General features: G+C 46.6%; 1 protein-coding gene across 1 annotated transcript; it reads left to right on the top strand.

The window, feature by feature from the left end:
* The first annotated feature begins 4,581 nt into the window (after positions 1-4,581).
* Positions 4,582-19,127, top strand: ZKSCAN2 (zinc finger with KRAB and SCAN domains 2). The gene is made up of 7 exons (XM_021700555.1): positions 4,582-4,986; positions 6,001-6,187; positions 8,612-8,703; positions 9,044-9,170; positions 12,147-12,833; positions 15,436-15,927; positions 18,205-19,127. Exons 1-7 carry the CDS (start codon positions 4,582-4,584, stop codon positions 19,125-19,127), a joined length of 2,913 nt encoding a protein of 970 aa, XP_021556230.1.
* The last annotated feature ends 416 nt before the right edge of the window (positions 19,128-19,543 follow it).

The raw sequence follows: 19,543 nt of genomic DNA, 5'->3' as shown, positions 1-19,543 counted from the left end.
TTCAGGGCATTAAAGAAATGAGAAGTAACTGGCATTACTAGGAAATTCTCTAGCTTGGATTTTTTTTTAACTTAGCATAGGCATAGATAGCACTTCTTGGATCTATTTAATGTATAGTTAATGTTTACTTTTGTGGTAACCTTACTTTTGGCCAATGGGATTTAACCCGTGGTTGCCGGCCAAAGGGCTTGTGGATCGGCACCATGGACAGAGGAATGGCGTGGAAAAAGTCACTCTACGGCAGCTTGTACAACGACAAATGTGATATCAGATAGATACACTACCAAGGAAAGGCTGTGCGAACATTCCTCTGGGGATCATTTGAAGACAGTGGCTCTGGATTTGGGTCAACTCAGAGGACAGTCTTAAGAAAATAACCACCCCTCCAAGAAGTCTCCGAGTAGTATGATCTGCTTCATACTTTGGATTTTATTGACCTATGTTGATTCACTATTTTTTCCACAATCTGATCTTCTGTTCTCAAGTCACCAACATTTTCACCCCAAAATAAATGTAAACACCTAATTAGAAAATGTGGAGGACATCTGTTCTTTTTACCATCCAGCATCTATGACCCTTTCTTCTTTGCAAACCACCTTTCAAAAAAATAACTGTTTTTAAAAGATGGTATCAAGGAATTCTTGATGCTAACAGGAAGCGTTTGATGGTATTGAAGTTATGTTTAAAACAAGAGTCCCTGTCTTTTAGCAATACCTTCTGATAGTTACAAATGAATAATGTGATGTCTGCGATTTGCTTCAAAATATCCAGGATTGGGGAGTGGGTAGAGATATAGGGAGGATAAAATTGGCCATGAGTTGCTAATTGTTAAAACTGGAAGAGGAGAACATGAGAGTTAATTCTACTTCTTTGTATTTGATGGGGCACCTGGGTGGCTCAGTCGGTTAAGCCTCAGACTCTTGATCTCAGCTCAGATCTTCATCTCACAGTGGTGAATTCAAGCCTCACATTGGGCTCCACACTGACAATGGAGCCTACTTAAAAAAAAAAAAAAATACTGGTGTGTGTTACTGAGAGGCCACCAAACAAAAACAACACAAAACAAAAAACAACAAACTACTCCTAAAGATCTTATGATCCTACATCTGAGAGATAATGAACATGCCCCAGTACCCTCTGCTCCAAGAGGAACTTGAGGAGGTTAGGCTATAACTTTCCCATGCAGGTGACATTTTGTCTTTTGGAAGTCCATGTGATGGAATAGGAAGTTCAGATGTCTACGGATGATCACTTTCTTGAGGAGCGAGATGTTTCAGGAAAACAGTTTCTAAGAAATGAAACTTTTCATGCACCACCCGACAAGAAGCGGCTGGGGCAGCCTAGAATTGCAGGAACTGAGGCTGAGTGTGGGAAGTGCTTGTGATGGTGGGCCCAAAGTCAATACACTAAAGCTCTAAATCAGAACAAAAACAAAACAAAAAGACACTGTTTAAATATAAATGGGCTAGATAAGTAGAGGAAACCAAGATATAATGCCAAGCACATTAGGATGGAGAGGAGCTAAAATATGAAGAGGGTGGAGAGGTACAAAAGAAAGACACACCTAAATATTTGGAGGGGGGGGACATTAAGGACTTTTCATTGCAATAGCCATGTCAGAAGCAAATGAGGAGCCAAAAGAGAGAGTGAGGGATAAAATGAGAAAAGGAATGTAAAAGTGCTTCAAAATCTGTGAAACTGTGCACACATGGCAAGAACTGCTCAGAGGCTATGGGCAGCAGATGGGGTTGAGTGCCTACTCAGTGAAGTACTGCTGTAAGCACCCAGCACATGTGGCTTAAAAAAAAAAAAAAAAAAAAAGTCCTGCTTCATTGAGCTAGTATTCTGGTGGGGGAAACAAATAGATGTATTTGCCAAGTGTTTGAATTCCACCTGGCTGTTTCATTTAGGCAGAAAATGTGGCCTCCAGCTTGCTGCAGTCCCCACCATTCCCTACTGTCTTATACTCTGCCTACTTCACTCATTTATGTTACCTGCCTGAGCTCTGCAGGCTTGTGAGTTTGTGACCTGTACTCTCCCGTCCCTGAGCTGCTTGTGACGCCTGCCTCTCCTAAAACCACCAAATGGCCCAATGAGCACATAAAAGACCCTTTTCTTATCTGAATCTGAATCCCGAGTTGCCATTAACCTGAAGTTACCCTGGGTGGTTACATCACCTCACTGAGATCTCAATGTTCTCAACTGTAAAGTGGAGGCAACCATATCTGCTTTACAGGACTTCTGTGAGGACTAGACATTGCCTAACCAGCTCTTACTCCTCCTTGGGATCTCATCCTTAGCAATACTTCTTAAAGAAACCTACCCAGACCTCCTGACTAGGTCAAATCCTTCTAATATACGTAGATCCTCCCACCACGTTCCTCTTCTGGGGAGTACCTGTGGGAGTTACAATTGTACCTTAGCTTATTTGATTATTTGATTAATGCCTGCCCCTCCCAGCAGACTTGGAAGTGCAAGTGGCATGGATCCCACTTTTGCTCACCACCTATCATCACGCCTGGCACAAAATAGATGCTCAAAAAATACTAAAGAGAAAGAAAAGTAAACTGTGCAAAGACAACCCCTGGCATACATTGGGTGCCCCATAGATTCTCTCTGACCCTCCCTCACCTAATGCCTGTCACATGAACGACACTCCTAGCTTCTGGGCAGCTAGAATTTGTAGATTGAGTTTTATCTAAGACTTCTGCTGAGAAAGAAAAGTCACTAAGCTTTCTTTTCTAATAGGCCACCTACTCCTAGAACGGGGATTTTTGTTTTGCCCACTGATGTATGCTAAGTGCCTAAAACACTGCCTGGCACCTCATCAATAAAGGGGTGGGTGGGTGGGCGGGCAGGCATCGCTCTGAGTTTCACAGAAGTTGGGAGGCAAGGACAGCTCCTCCAAGCAACCACAGTGGCGGGTGGGGAGGGAGGAGCGGGGACTCTGGGCCCAGACCCCCCTGGTTCACGTTCAGCCACATCAACTTCCCCAGAGCTAGGGCAGTAGGACCCCCAGACGACGGGGCGTCCCCTCGCCCGCCCTGGAGTACGGGATGGAGCCAAGCACAAGTGCTCCCACGGAGGAGGGTGGGGAACAGCTGGGGCGCCCTCGCGCCTTCCCTGGGGACCTGGACGGGGCTGCCCCAGGTGCTCCCACACCGGGGGTCAGACAAGGCGCCCCCGAGCCGCCCCTGGGGGACCGGACGGGGCCACCCAGATGCCCCCGCGCCGCCCTTGGGGGCCTGGGTGGGATCGCCCAGGTGCTCCCCCACAGGAGGTAACCAACAGGGCACACCCCCGCCGCCCCAGGTGCTCTCTCACCTGTGGGACGGATGGGGCGGCCCCGCGCCCCCCTAGGGGACGGGACGGGGTCGCCCAGGTGCTCCCACAGGAAGACACCGGGGCCCGAACCCCTCAGCGAGGGCAGCAGTCCGCGACAGTCGCCGCCCTCAGAGGCTGCCCCGGAGATGTCCACACCCTCTGCGACAGACCCCTCCGCCAGGCAAAGGAGTCCCTGCTCCCACTCCCTTTTCCGCTACAGAAAGGCCTTTGCGCCGCCTCCCCAGTAGTGTCCTTCACCTCAGAGACGTCTCCCCGCCTCCCAGACTCCACGGCTGAGGGAAGCCTCCCACTCTCCTTTTCCACACTGTTCCATCTTCTCCCGCAAAATGTCTGCTCGGCCTCCGACTGTGTCCCTCCGCCCCGCGAAGCTTCTCCGCGCCCCTCCTCACTCCTAAAGTCCCTCAGCGGCGAGTCGCTGCGCTGCGCGTCTCGCGAGAGTCCGCCACGCAGCCCTCTTCCCCAGCCCCTCGCCCGCGAGGAAGCCTCCCGGACCCCGCGGCGCGCGGTCGCGGGCGGCGCATGCGTGGCCGCGGCTCCCAGCACCCCCCGCGCAGTCCGCGGGCGGAGCGGAACAGGCCGCGCGTGCGGGGCCGACAGCCGCCCCGTGCGAGGCCTCGCTGGGTCCCCGCGGCTTCTCTCCTCTCAGGGGCGGAACCGCCTCGCGGCCTTTCCTGGGCGTGCGGAGGTTTCCTGAGGACGGCCAGGACCGCCTTGGGCCCAGAAGAGCCCGGCGCTGGCCTCGGACACCGCCGGCCCTACAGGCCACCCGCAGCGGCCTGGGCGCGCCTCCCAGGCCGAGCCTCGCACCCGGAACCCCAAACCCCCGGCCGGGCGGGGCCTGCACATCCGGCCCCCCCCCCCCGGGGCCTCGCCTCCCCGGAGCCCAGCCCCCTCCCGGCCCGACGTCCGCCCCCGCCCACCCCTCCTTCTGTCCCCCCTGATTTTCTCCCGGTTCCCTGGCCTTGCTCTTTCGGACATTGCACTAAAAGAGATGCGCCCTGGAAAACCACATCTTGTTTGGAGAAGAGCCCGGGTTTGGGACCTTAGGGTACAAATTCTCCTTTTCCAGCGCCTAGGATAGATTTGATTAATGAGCCCGGAGTACCCTGTTCCTGCTGACACTGCCGTTTTTCACTTCCCTGCCCTCCCACACTTCCAAAATCATTAAGCAGGGAGCTCTCGGAGGTTTATGAGTCTACTTTGAGCTAGACGTGAGTTTGACCCCGGGGTTGGAGCATGGCTGTATCCCTGGACCCTCAGATCGACGCTCCCCTGGAGGTTGAGGAATGCTTAATAATGAAGGTGGAAAAGGACCCCGAGTGGGCAGCGGAACCCACTCTGGAAGGATCGGAGAGCTCTGAGTCCGAGACCTTTCGCAAATGCTTCAGGCAATTCTGTTACGAGGATGTGACTGGACCCCATGAAGCTTTCAGTAAACTCTGGGAACTTTGCTGCCGGTGGCTGAAGCCAGAAATGCGTTCCAAGGAGCAGATCCTTGAGCTGCTGGTGATTGAACAGTTTCTCACCATTTTACCGAAGAAGATTCAGGCGTGGGCACAGAAGCAGTGTCCGGAAAGTGGAGAGGAGGCGGTGGCCCTGGTAATACATTTGGAGAAAGAGACTGGAAGACTAAGACAGCAGGTGAGAGAGGATTTTCCAAATTGTTGTATTTAGAAAGAAGGAGATGGGTAAGGTGGGGGCGGGGGAGACAGGCATGCCTTGCAGATAGGGATTATTATGGAGGGAGAAATGGTACTAATGAGAGACCTTTAAAGTGAATCAACTTAAAAGAGGATCGGAATTTCATATTAAACAGGAAAAAAAAATCTTGCTTGAAATAGTATTTTGCAAATGAAGTTAAACATTATGCATCGACGTATTTGTTCACGTCTTTGGCATAATGTTTCCCAAAAATTATATGAGAGAACAATGCATTATGCTTTGCAGGGTTGGACTCTTGCAGCCTGATTCTAAAGAGGGCTATTTTTGCAAAGAAAGAAAGCACAAACTTCATCAGTTATCCCAGGGCCCTCTCTAGTCCTTTAATATTCTAATGTGTATCTTCTGAGGTGCCCTCGATGCCATCATCCTTGTCACTGTTCTCTAGTTTAACCACCAGATCTTCGTCCGTCAGTGGCATTTCATGGTCTTCTAGTTGTTTTCAACAGCCCTTTCATTAACCTCATGAAATCCTGCAAGATTTGCAAGATTTGCAGTTTCACCTTGCACGGGATTTGCATTCGTATAAAGACTTGACTATCAGCAGGCTGCTGTGTTGGTCAGGGATAGACACTACATGTGGAAATTAATTTTATATTTTCAGTTCACTAGTGAATTTATTTTGCTGCTCTCTGAACCTAAGAGATGTGAGGACTCAGTATCCATTCTAATACTAAGGAGGCTGTGTATTTTACTCCTGATAGATTTTCCCCCCTCTGTATACTAATGAAGAGCACTCTCCTGTTCCCTTATCCCTAGACTTCTGGACAGTACTATTCACCCAATGCCCTTGGAGACTCCACTTGGCATGGAGTGAAATTTTCATTCCTTCTCACATCTCCTGTCCTTCTCTGATATCTTTCTGGGGGAAGTTTGGTCTTCATCGGGCCCTGTTTTCCTCCCTCTTTCCATTATGGCATTGGCTTTATTTCCCAGGTTAGCAGTCCTGTGCACTCAGAGAAGCAGGTCCCACTGGGAGCAGCATGGGAGGTAACGGACTTTCAGCCAGAGCAGGTGGAGACTCAACCCAGGGTGGTGTCTCTGGAGGAAGCTGGAAGCCTCCACTCAGGACATGAGGAGCAGCTGAACCGAAAGAGAGAGCATTGGCCTTTACCCAGGAATGGTAAGAAGAACTCAGAGCATTCCCAGTGCAGAGACAATTGCACATGTATTTTGTAACCCTAACTCCATGACTTGCTCACAGTAAGATCTCCTCAATACATATTTGAAAATAAATGGAATATTTGGGGAGCAAGTGTTCATTTGCTTCAAGAGTTGGGAATATGTGCAGCATAAGTAAAAGGCATCTGGGAAGATGGACTCTGGGAAAACTTAGTTTGCGCGGACTGGCCTCAAGGTCATGCCGTGAAATTTAAGAATCTCCCATTCCATAACCAGCCTGTGTTTTTTCAGTCCTGCCATGTGTGTATGTGTCTGTGTTCTTGGCTGACTATAAACAACTTTAAAAACTGTTTGGAAAGAGAAACAAGATATTTACTTTATATTTTTTTTAAGATTTTATTTATTTACTTGAGAGAGAGAGAGAAAAAACACAGAGGGAGAGTGAGAGGGAGAAGCAAACTCCTCATTAAGCAGGGAGCCCGATGCGGGGCTCCATCCCCGGACCCTGGGATCATGACCTGCGCCAAAGGCAGACGCTCAACCAAGTGAGCCACCCAGGTACCCCAAGATATTTACTTTAAAAAATTGGCTCACAAGTGAAGCATCACAGAAGTAGCATATGAAAGTGGTAAACAATAAGATTTCACAGAGGAGGGAGCACAGGCTTCCTAGCTGCCCTGGACATTAGTAAGTCATGTAAGAGGAAATCGAACACCCTGTCTTTCCCCGTCCACTGTGATCTCTACATCCCCGCAGTCTGGTGTCAGGCTGAGAGAGAGGGATGGGATGATCACTGGACCTACAGCAGAAGGCTTGGGTTTATATCTTCCTGTCTCTGTACCTCTGTCTGTCTGTCCTTAGGCAAGTAACATGGAAAGGAGCATTAACGCACAGAGGTTAAGCGATTAGGCCTTAGAGACAGACAGCCCGGACACAAAACCTAGCTCTGCCATCCATTATCTGTGTGGCCTTGGTTAGGTTACTTCTCAAACTTTCCATTCTGTCGTTTGTAAAAGGAAAATAATAAGGTTGTTAGTGTTGGTTAAAGGAGGCAGCGTAAAGGGACCAGCACATACAGTGGTCAATAAATGTTAGTTCCCTTTCTCCCATAATGGCACAATTATTTTTAAACTTCCAATCTCAGACAGATTTTACACAACCCCTCACCAAGTGGCAGGATTCACTACTATGTACCCAACCTCCTTATCTTTCCTGAAATTCATATTGTGATAGAATTCATTGCAAATATTAATGTTTTCTGGATTTCAGAGTTCCCCTGGATCACACGCTCTCAGTTACTTTGGCTGATAAGCTTAGTCCAATAAATGTATGGTGTTTCTGGATTTGCCATCCAGGGTGACAAGGAATTCACAACGTGGAAAAGTGTGTTCTCTTGAGGTGCTTAGCGGGACAGTGCCACCGTGGTGTGCCATTCCCCCTGCTCAGGGGCACACTGCTTCCGTAACAGCTCGCTGAGAAACAGACACTGAACAGTATCTGCGCTTTTCACCATTTTTTGTAAACGTGAAAATCCTTTTTTTGGATTTCTTTTAGTTAGCGAAAATAGGTACTAATGTATGCCTTTTGTAAAAACAAAGTGGCGTAACAGGAACTTTCGAAAAGCAGGGAATATCTGTAATATGTTTCCACGGAAGTGATTCAGGTTGCTTCTTTAGAAAGTAGTGGAACAAGCTCTTGAATTCTTGATCACAGTAATATTCATTCTGGAAGTTTTCCCTAGATAGCGGGTTCCAGAGTAGAAGTTAGACCACAGACTGTGCCATATATACGTGTATATATCTTCCTCCTACCTTTTGAGGGAGTGTACTGTATTTGCCTGTCGTTTCCAGGACTATGTATCTACGTGTGCTAACTTCTTTAGCATATTAAAGCGTTGATGAACTCATCCTAGAGATTGCAAACTGATAACTCACATGCCAAGTCAGACTTGTTGTGTTTTACCTACAAAGGGTTTTTGGTTTGGGAGTTTTATTCATTTGTTCGTTTTTAGTTCTCAAGGTTTAAGATTTTTAAGATTTTATGCAAAAGTCCAGATTTCTGGCTTCTCTTGAAAATATCAGAAGCTCTAATGATAGCAGGCCCATTGTCTCACAGTGAAGCATTAAGTGGAAGTGGGCATTGGCAATATACCCTTTCAGTGGTGTATGTGCTCTCCAGTTCCCACATTCCTTACCTGGCCCCCTTCATGATGCACTTTGCCTGCTAACTCCCTGCAAGCATTCACGTTTGTGAGCCCTGTTTCAGGATACCATGGTTTCGGGCATTGTTCTGAAATCATTGATGAAATGATCAATTTATATTTGCGGGGTTTTTTTTTTATGCATGCTCATTTCTTAAAAGGAGAAGCTGCATGAATTAAAGATCCAGAGCCCAGAGCCCTGATTGTTTCTTTCTCTTCTTACAGCTCGGCCTTCTCCCTGGGTTCCCGCCCCTGCTAATGAATGGGACAGCGTGGATCAGGAAGTAACCACCACACGACTACCTATTGTGTCTCAGGTACATTGTAAATCTTCTCTCTGCCTTCCTAGGGTATTCAGTCCCAAGGATTTCCTGTGCCTTCACTGTCCTCAAACTTTTATACTCCCTCCAAGAGACTGTTCCCCCCTGACTCCTTTTGCAGGGAAGACTGGACCCAGCCGTCTGACTAATGAGACTCCTTGCTGAATCATCCCTCTTATGATTCTTTATAATATTTTCTTCATTTGGCACATCATACACACTTGGCTCCCTGATTTTAATTCTTCTTTGGGGCCCTTCTGTGTTTCCTCCATGATCATTCATCCTTTGAAGACCCATGTGGTTATCTTGGTAGTCATTGCTGTTAGTGTTGTTACAGGGACCAGTGAAAGATGTCCACATGGCGAGAGGTTTTTCCTACAAAAAGAGCGTACATCAGATTCCCGCTCACAGAGACCTGTACCGGGATATTAGGAAAGAGAGTGTTGGGAACATGGTCTCCCTGGGTAAGGATTCTTTCCCTTTTCACATAAAAGATTTGGGGATTTTTGATATCTTTATTTCTACTGATGATACAACAGTTGTAAGTGTCACCACCTAAAGGACCTCATGGGTTGTCTAGTCGTTCTGTGGTCAGCTCACCAGACCTAGTAATCACTTGTCCATGCTCTCTTCCTCACTCCTTCCTCTCTTCCAGTTTAAAATATATACGTGTTCTTCTCACTTAGGGATGAAAACATTGGTGAGGTGTTATATACGACTGTCATGTTCATACCACTTAAATATAAGCTTACACATATGTACCTACTAGACTAAAAGCTCTGTGAAGTCACAAGGTCTTTGTATGATTTGTTCTTATTTAACTGCAGTAACCCAACACTTTGCACACAGCTGGACCCATGGGTGGGTGGCAAGCAAATAATTGTTGGATGGATGGAAATCCTACAGATGGAAGGAAGAAAGTAATTTCAATACAATAACCTTGGTAGTGTGTTGTGAATGATTTAAATAGCACAGATTCACAGGCACACATAACCACTGATGTATCACTTTACAAGCAAACTTCTGAAAGATTTGTCACCTGCATTAGTAGTGGGCGTAAGTTCGTTCATACGTAAGCTAAAAGTCAAAGACTACTTTTTAATAAAATTACAGGCCTAAAATGTGTACAAACTCACACTAGAGAGGCTGTAAACATGTGGTAGTAGGGTGGCAACTAGACACACAGGGCAATTTAAATTTATACAATTAAATAAAGTTAAAAATTCAGTTCTGGGCGCCTGGGTGGCTCAGTTGTTAAGCATCTGCCCTCGGCTCAGGTCATGGTCCCAGGGTCCTGGGATCGAGCCCCGCATCGGGCTCCCTGCTCAGCGGGGAGTCTGCTTCTCCCTCTCCCTCTGCCCCTGCTTGTGTTCCCTCTCTCGCTGGGTCTGTCAAATAAATAAATAAAATCTTAAAAAAAAAAAAAATTCAGTTCCTCAGTGACTGTAGCCACCGTCAGGATATTTGATAGCTGTATTGGACAGCACAGTTATAGAACATTGCTGTCATCCCAGAAAGTTCTGTTGGACAACACTACATATAGATAGTAAAGTATAGAGATGATAAAACGGGCCATGCCAGACTCAGCAAATAAAGATACACCAACGATTATTTATAATTAGAAAGCAATTAAAGCAGCTGAAATCAATGACCAGTGTAGAGTGGCACCAATGACACAGTGGTAGCAAGGCGGTCACCCCAGAGCAGCGGGCATCCCCGCCGTCTGCCTAGGTTTGCACGTGCAGGCCCTTCCTGGTGCGACCTCAGCTCCCATGGCATCTGGACCCAGGAGCGTGCTGCGTGAGAGTCCTGAGTCAGGTGTGCCCCTGGTGGGATGGGATCATCCCTGGAGAATTCAGATTTAGCCCAGCACCTTCACACGTGCAGTCAACCCTTGAACAAGACAGTTTGAACTGCGTAGGTCCACTTCTACATGGATTTTTTTTCAGTAAATACGTACAGAAATGTGAATATATTTTCTCTTCCTTATGATTTTCTTGATTTTCTTTTCTCTAACTTATTTTATTATGGGCATACAGTATGTGATATATATAACACACGAAATACATGTTAATCGACCATGTTGTTGGTAAGGCTTCCGGTCAACAGTAGGCTATTAGTAGTTAAGTTTTGGGGGAGTCAGAAGTTATACACGGATCTTCAGCTGTGCAGGGTTGGTTCCCTTATGCCCCACTTTGTTCAAGGGTCGACTGTGATGACATGTAGAAAGACCCAGGTCCAGAGACACCTGCCCCAGTCCTTTATCATAGGTTGTAAACTGATGGCTTATGGGCTGAATCTAGCCTATACACATATTTTGGCCTTGCACAGCATTTTAATTTACTATTAGTTTGTAAATCTGGATATCCTGTATCTCTTGAAAAATCAAACGTCAGACACCACGGGCCTACCTCCTCACATAGCAGTGATTGGCCAGAGCTGAACCCAGGAGCTCATGCTGAACTGCTGCGTTTCTCACTCATTTGCACTGCCTGCCTGGTCCTTATAGATACTCGAGCTTTCATTAACCCTACACTTTCCTCGCTCATGTAAAAATAAAGAACAAATCTCCATCCCCAGGGTTCTTTCAGAAAGGATTTGATGTGATGCTCCTTCTCTTGACAATTCTGTGAAGTTTCTGTGTGTGTGTTATCTAGAGAAGAAAACCAAATTTTATTACATACCTGTTGAGCATTGGATACTTTACAGACGATCATTTATTTAATATTCCCGGCATTTCTGTGAATAGAGGCCAGCATTCCTTAGGCAACCAAAGCTCAGAGATTAAGAAACTTCCCCCTGGTCCAAAAGTAAAGCAGGGTTTAGTGGGGTCAGGGTTCACATGTAAGACATGTTGATCTCCACAGCGCTGTGAGGCAACAGACTATCCATGTGCTTCCCTGTCCTTCGTCTCTTTCCTATTAACCTTGCCACATGTATCCCCAAATTCTTGACGTATCTCTCCTAGCCCCAGTGTGCACACGCACATGTGTTGGGGTGGGGGTGGGAGTATGTGGGGAGCAAATACAAGCACACTTGGTTCTATAAGTAACAAATACTGGTTACAGCAGGTGCTGAACCCAATACAATGTTAGACGCTGAGAGGGAATCAAAGGTAATAGAATGTATCTTACCCTTAAAGGTCTTCCCTTAAGAACTAGCCAGAGAAAGAAGTGGTATATACCTGAGAACTAACATGATAACGTAAGTTTAGTAGATGATGGTGCCAAAGAAGAGAGGTGTAAGGATAACTGTAACGATACCATAGGTAGTAAGACTGCCTGTGCTGTGCTCTGTCATGGTTGAGGAAGGCTCTAGAAGAGAGGAGTATTGGACAAGACCTTTCAAGGATAGGTGTAAACGAGTGTCCAGGAGGGCAGCAGATGAGGGCATGCAGCTCTGACCTCTGGTTTCGCATGAAATGTGTTTCTCTTCCGTAGGAAGTACTGTGTCTGTGTCTAACAAGATTGCCCGGTTGGAGCAAAGAAAGGAGCCATGGACCTTAGGTCTACACTCTTCTAACAAAAGGAATATTATTCTACGAAGCCACCACGTCAAGGAGAAGCCGGTTCATGCTGCTCAGATCCCGGTGCGCAGTGTGGGGAGAATGTGGGGTGAGCAGCAGCACTGGGGTTTAGAAGATGAGAAGATAGCAGGCGTGCATTGGAGCTATGAGGAAACGAAGACTTTCCTTGCCATTCTCAAGGAGTCTCGCTTTTATGAGACGCTGCAGGCTTGTCCCCGAAACAGCCAGGTGTACGGGGCTGTGGCCGAGTGGCTGCGTGAGTGTGGCTTCCTCCGAACGCCAGAACAGTGTCGGACCAAGTTCAAAAGCCTCCAGAAGAGCTATCGGAAGGTGAGAAATGGCCACGTGCTGGAACCCTGTGCCTTCTTTGAGGACATGGACGCTCTGTTGAACCCTGCAGCCCATGCTTCATCTGCTGATAAGCCAAAGGAGATTCTCTCTCTCCCCAGACTAAAGAGAGTTGATATCAGTGCTAAAGAACAGATCAGTTTGGTGGAGGAGGAAGACGCCGCAGAAGAATCTGATGGTGATGAAATGGGCATTGAATTTATCCGGAAGTCTGAGATTCGTGGTGCCCCTGTCTTGTTTCAGAACCTGAGTGGTAAGAATTGTGCTCTTTGCTTCGGGTATGAAAATGGATGATATGGGCTTGTGGTAAAAGGACTAAGTAGACCAGAGGCCGCCAAACCTGGGGAGTGCTGTCGTGAGTGCCTTGCCACTAACCACTGAACGTACTCTCGGGTGTTTGCTGCTGCCCCTGGTGCAGTCTGAGTAATGGCCGTGAAGGTTCTTTCTCAGGCTAGAGCACAGCATGGATTTGAATATTTGCAGGCTGTGGAAGGAAGGTAAATAGAGTCAAAGGACTCTGGAGAGCCCACATCTGAGGATTGGTATAAAGCAGCCCGTTGTGTTGGATTGTAATAAGGCAAAGATACATTGTTATACTGTCTAGGATAACCAGTAAAAGAATATATAACGAAAGTAAAAAATTGTAGGGGCACCTGGGTGGCTCAGATGGTGGCTCAGATGGTTAAGCGTCCGCCTTTGGCTCGGGTCACGATCTCCAGGTCCTGGGATGGAGTCCCACATTGGACTCCCAGCTCAGTGGGGAGCCTGCTTCTCCCTCTGTCTCTCCCCCTGCTTGTACTCTCTGTCTCTCTCTTTCTTAAATAAATCTTTAAAAAAAAAATTGTAGAAGAAGACAAGAGAGAAAAAGGAACACAAAGTAGATGAGTCCAATGGAAAAAAAAAGTAAGATGGTAGACATACATCCAAATATGTCATTAGTTACAAACTTAAAAGACTATCAGTCATTTAAAAAAACAATGAAATATTGCTTACAAGAGATACATATTTAAGTATATGACACAGAGACTTTGAAATTAAAAGACAGAAAAAGATACACTGCATACGATATAAACGAAAGCTTGTGTTGAAATTAGGGATGCGCAGAACTAACCTGGCAGTTAAAAACTGGGTGACAGTAGACCCATCCTGTAAATACTTTGAGCTTCAGTTTTTTCATCAGTAAAACGCGACTGAGGATTCCAGGATTGTTAGTGTTAAATAAGGTAATAGATAAAAATTGGGAAAGGCATTCTGCAGATGTTAAACACAAACATCTCAGTTCTTCATAATATGCATGAAAAAAAGGATAGGCAAGGCAAAATGAGAGACTTTTTTCTGGTGAAATGCAGTGAGACATTGCCAGGTATTACTATTTTTAGGAAAGTTTCTCCACTCCACCTTATGAAAAGATGGCAAGTTCTAGGGGTGCCTGGGTGGCTCCATCAGTTAGTGTCTGCCTTTGGCTCAGATCATGATCTCAGGGTCCTGGGATTGATCTCCACATTGGGCTCCTTGCTCAGTGGGGAGCCTGCTTCTCCCTCTACCTCTGCCCCCCACTTGTGCTTCCTCCCTCTCTGTCTCTCAAGCAAATAAATAAAATCTTTTTTTAAAAAGATGGTAAGTTCTTAGAGTGGAAAAATAAATCAGGCTAGGAGAGCTGGGGTGCACTCATGACTGCATCTATTCAAAAGAGACAGCTCAGGAAAACACCGGGAAGATGCATCGTGCATGTACAGGTGTTCCCCAGTCTGGAAATCCGTAGACAGGAGGGCAGTCCCAAATGCGGGAATGCAGGGCTAACCGTGGAGGAGAGCGTGGGGTAAGACCGAGCATAGAAGTGACTTCTTCCTACTTACAAAACACACAAAAAGCATAGTTTAACAAACTGTATGCAACTGTATGCAGAAAAGTTTGATTCTGCCATAGAAGCAGAACATCTGTTCATCTTGCAAGTCATTTCATCTCTCACAGTAGAGGACTCAGTGACCTCAAAAATGACTCTGGATGTAGTTCTGCTCTTTAAGGAAGACTGGTTAAAAGAGTGTCCTAGTCTGGGGCGCCTGGGTGGCTCAGTCGGTTAAGCGACTGCCTTCGGCTCAGGTCATGATCCTGGAGTCCCGGGATCGAGTCCCGCATTGGGCTCCCTGCTCGGCGGGGAGCCTGCTTCTCCCTCTGACCCTCCCCCCTCTCATGAGCTCTCTCTCTCTCTCATTTAAAAAAAAAGAGTGTCCTAGTCTGTGAGTTTTAACCATTTTGGGTTTTTTTGTTTTTTTAAAGATTTTATTAATTTATTTGACAGAGAGAGAGTACAAGTAGGCAGAGCAGCAGGGAGAGGGAGAAGCAGGCTCTCCACTGAGCAGGCAGCCCGATACGGGGCTCAATCCCAGGACCTGAGCCGAAGGCAGATACTTTAACCGACTGAGGCACCCAGGTGTCCCTAGTTTTAACCATTTTAAAAAGACCGCTGAGTCTTTGGTTAATCGCCATAACAATGGCAGATCTGAGGGACTACGTTCTTACTCTACCAAATAAACTTTGAGATCAGTTTAACAATTTGAATTTAAAAATCCTATCAGGATGTTAACTTTATAGATTCATTTGAGAGTTGATATCTGTACAACTTGAGTCTTTCTATCCAGAAACATAGTGTCTCTCCATTTTTTCTAGTTCATTTATGTCTTTCAGTAAATTATAGATTTTTTTATATAGACCCTCTCATTTTTTGCACATCTTCTCCCCCGGCGTGTCATAGTTCCTGTTGCCACCATGAAGGGGATCTGTTTTCTTTTACCCCTCATGTTTCGAGGCTGCAGACGTTTTTTCTTATGTCTTTGTATTTTTTCCTTCCATGGCAGGTGTGCACTGGGGGTACGAGGAAACCAAGACTTTTCTTGATATCCTCCGTGAGACTCGGTTTTACGAAGCTCTCCAAGCCTGTCATCGGAAGAGCAAGCTGTATGGGGCCGTGGCGGAACAGCTTCGGGAGTGTGGCTTCCTCCGGACACCGGAACAGTGCCGGACCAAGTTCAAGAGCCTCCAGAAGAGCTACCGCAAAGTGAAAAATGGTCACGTGCTGGAGTCCTGCGCATTCTACAAGGAGATGGATGCCCTGATAAACGCTCGGGCCTCCGCTCCTTCTACCACCACTCCAGAAGAAGTCCCATCACCCTCAGGGCAAGAAGGAGAGGATGTTGAGATTGAACCCCAGGAACCGACAGGCTGGGAACCTGAGGAGGCCTCGCAAGAGGCAATAATAGAAGATTCCGGCAGCGAGAGAATGAGTGAGGAGGAAATTGTGCAAGAGTCAGAATTCCAGGGGCCTCCGGGTCTACTGCAAAGCCCAAGTGGTAAGGACCATCGAGGGGGAAGTGTGATTTACTCAAGATTCAGTAACTCTGGGCATATTGCTCATGAGTCTGTTCATTAAACAGGCATTTGAGGGGCCCTGTGCTGTGTGAGGAACAGGGGATCTAGCAATGAGTAAATCAAAGCCTCTTTCTCATGGCGCTTCATTCAAGGAGGGACCTGGCATTCTAGTGATGCAGTCTTTGAGACCTCAGCCTCGGATTTTGTCTGTATGGGTCAGTGTTTCATAGCGCCTGCAAATTCCGTGGGGAAGAAGAACTTGCAATTATACATGAGAAAAAAGTCAGAGGAAGGAGGTATGTCCATAGGCTCAAGACACAAACGTCTCAGTTCTTTGTGACATGCATGAGGAAGAGGACAGGCAGGGGCAAAATGAGAGAGAGACTTGACTCTGGTTCTCCGCCCCACCTGCTCGTTTCCCACGGACTGCCGGCGCCCTGTGGGCATCTGTTCCCACGGCAGCCCAGACTTAAAATTGTTAAAACTAAAATCACTGTCTTCTTTCCCATACCTTGGCTCTTCCCTGTGTCCTCCCACATCCAGACTTAAAACTTCAGAGGCACTTTTGATGCTTTCTCTCTCATTATTTACATCCAAGCAGAGAACGCTTTTTTCCCAACTGTGGTAGAACTTCCATCTCTCCCCTCTTTAGTTACCACAGCTGCTACCTGTGGTGAGAAAGGTTCAGCCTTTCTCTGTCTCTTGCCTAGACTTTTGTAAAAGTCTCCAGACCAGGTTTCCCCATCAGTCTTGTATTAAGGTTCCACAGCCATCCTCAGTCTGAGCTCATCTTATCTTTCTGTCCTTACCTCTTACTGTTTTCCTTCCAGCACTCTGCTCACTCAAAACAAACACTAGAGAAGGGGCATACATATGCCTCCTACTAGTGTTTATATGGGAAATTAGTTTGAAGGCTGAAATCATTAAGTTCTCTATAACCCACGTTTTGATTCCAGGAAACAAAATCTTTTGGTACCATCCCTTGTGAATCTCATTTTTTAAGTTGAGCTGCAGACCTGACACTAAACTGTCAGACTCTATCTGAGCCAACCACGAGGCTGTGATTTCCTCCAAATCCCAGGACGATGTTGGACCCAATGAGAACACTTCAGAAGAACTGCTAAATGAAAGATGGCATTATTGGGGCTTTCACTTAACTTAATGGACTGATTGACGGCTGCTCTCCTCTCCCAACCCACGCCACAGCCACCCCACTTGGGATTGGAGGGCAGAGGGATATCAGCAATTTCAGCTCAGTGTATGCAAGGACAGGGATGTGGAAACTGGCAAGTAGAAACAAGGCAGCGTAGCAAAATGCTTAAGAACAAGGGTTTGGGGACCAAACAAACCTGGATGAAATAATACAGTGTCGAGAATTGGATTCAAAATAATCTGGGTAGAGGGAGCAGAAAGTGGGTGGGATTAGAGGTGAAACTAGATTGGCCATGAGGAGATCATCGCTAATGTGGGCTGAGTGGTTCATGGAAATTCATTTTACATACTGTTGTAGCCTCTGCTTTTCTGTATGTTTGAATTTTCCATAATAAAAAGTTCACATAAAACCACACAGTTAATAAGTGACCAGGATGGAATCAGAACCAGAGCTCTGTGATTCCAAAGCCTGTCGGTCCAAAAGACCTCCTGGAAAAGCTGGTATCCAGGATGCCCCTTGCGGTGGGCATGGGACATAGATGAGAGAGTGAGGGAAAGGTAATTCCAGTGTGGGGAGTGGTGAGAGTTAAGTTGAATCCAGGTATGTGTGTGAGACAGCTGGAAAAAACAGGGCCAAGGAAATTGGAGGAGAAGAAAGAAATAGCCTTGGGTAAGATATGATCAGATATTGATGAACGTGGAAGTCCATTGAGGAATTGGAACGTGATCACTAGAATCTGCTCAACATCGGTACGGTGTGTTTTAGCGCAGATGTGAAATTTTGAAAGCAGGGTGAGTAGGAGTAGAACTTCAGGGAGAAAGCTAAGTTCGTCCCCCATTACTCAGGATCTGAATGGGGAATAACGGCTTGGATTTCAGTGCCATTCAGAAAACATTTCTAAAGGCCTACTTTGTACTAGGTATTACTGGCTGTTCGTGGAGCTGAATGAAAATAAGGCATAATGAATCAGAGAAGGGTAACAGGATCCGAGAGGTCAGAGAAGTACGCAGGCATCCTAACGCAGACGAGTCGGCTGGGTTGTTTATGTTAATACATAATACAGGACTGGTCTGGAATTTTTATCGTCTTTTTTTTTTCCTTTCAGATTTTGAAATTGGAGGTAGTATCAAGGAGGATACAACACAGGTAATATATAAGGACTTGGAGCAGCATAGGGCATTAATAGAAAAGTCTAAAAGGGTCATTTCCCAGAACGCTGATCCAGGTAAATACCGTAAAAGGGAATGCATCTCAGGAAGACAATGGGAAACCCTTCAAGGCTTCAGACAGGGAAAGCTGACGTCTCAGCCGAGAGATTTAGGGAAAGCTGTAGTGCATCCGAGGCCTTTCATGGGGAAGAGACCCTATCGACTGCTCAAATACGGAGAAAGCTTTGGAAGGAATGCTCGTCTTATGTTCCGGATGACCCACCAGAAGGAAAATCCTTATAAATGCAGTGTCTGTGGGAAGTGCTTTGGTAGAAGCAGGAGCCTAATCAGACATCAAAGAATCCATACTGGAGAAAAACCTTTTAAATGTCTTGACTGTGGGAAAAGCTTTAATGACTCCTCCAACTTTGGTGCCCACCAGAGAATCCACACTGGGGAGAAACCCTACAGGTGTGGGGAATGTGGAAAATGCTTTAGTCAGAGCTCGAGTCTTATCATACATCAAAGAACCCACACTGGAGAGAAGCCCTATCAGTGTGGAGAGTGCGGGAAGAGCTTTACCAACAGCTCCCATTTCAGCGCCCACCGCAGGGTGCACACTGGTGAGAACCCCTACAAATGTGTGGACTGTGAAAAGAGTTTCAATAACTGTACAAGATTTCGAGAGCATCGGAGGATACATACTGGAGAGAAGCCCTACGGCTGTGCCCAATGTGGCAAACGTTTCAGTAAGAGTTCTGTCCTCACCAAACATCGGGAAGTTCATTCAAGAGAAAAGCTTCTGCCACACCCACCATCCACGTATTCCCCGGAGAACCCGCCTAAGGGAAAGACTGATGAATTCAGGAAAACTTTTTGACGTTGACCTCTCCTCCTACGTGCCCTGTTAGCCATTTTTCCCCACCCTCACCCTTGGAAGCGGTCTTTTCTTAGCTATGAAGTGTAATTCCCAAGACAAACTTGAGAATATAAATCAACTAAGAATCCGCCTCGTGTTCTCACCTCCGCCTCTAACTTTACCAGTCTGTTCCTCTCAACTTCTCCCTTAGCAAAGTGGAGAAGACTGTCCTGTCTGGGTTCCTTCGGTATGTCGAGGCCTCTGCCGTGGGACTCTCAAGTCCAGCAACGTTCAAGGTCCCTCCATGTAGCTGAGAGTTGTTTTCAAGCAGACCCAACATGCTGGAAGTTTCCTGTTTTCCACCACGTGGGAGCCCGGATGCAACTTGATCCCAGATTTCTTGTTGGAGTAGAACTTTCAGGAGTCTGGTCAGGATG

Source organism: Neomonachus schauinslandi, chromosome 5, assembly GCF_002201575.2.
Source record: "Neomonachus schauinslandi chromosome 5, ASM220157v2, whole genome shotgun sequence".
NCBI lineage: Eukaryota > Metazoa > Chordata > Mammalia > Carnivora > Phocidae > Neomonachus > Neomonachus schauinslandi.
This window is presented reverse-complemented; position numbering and strand designations above follow the sequence as displayed.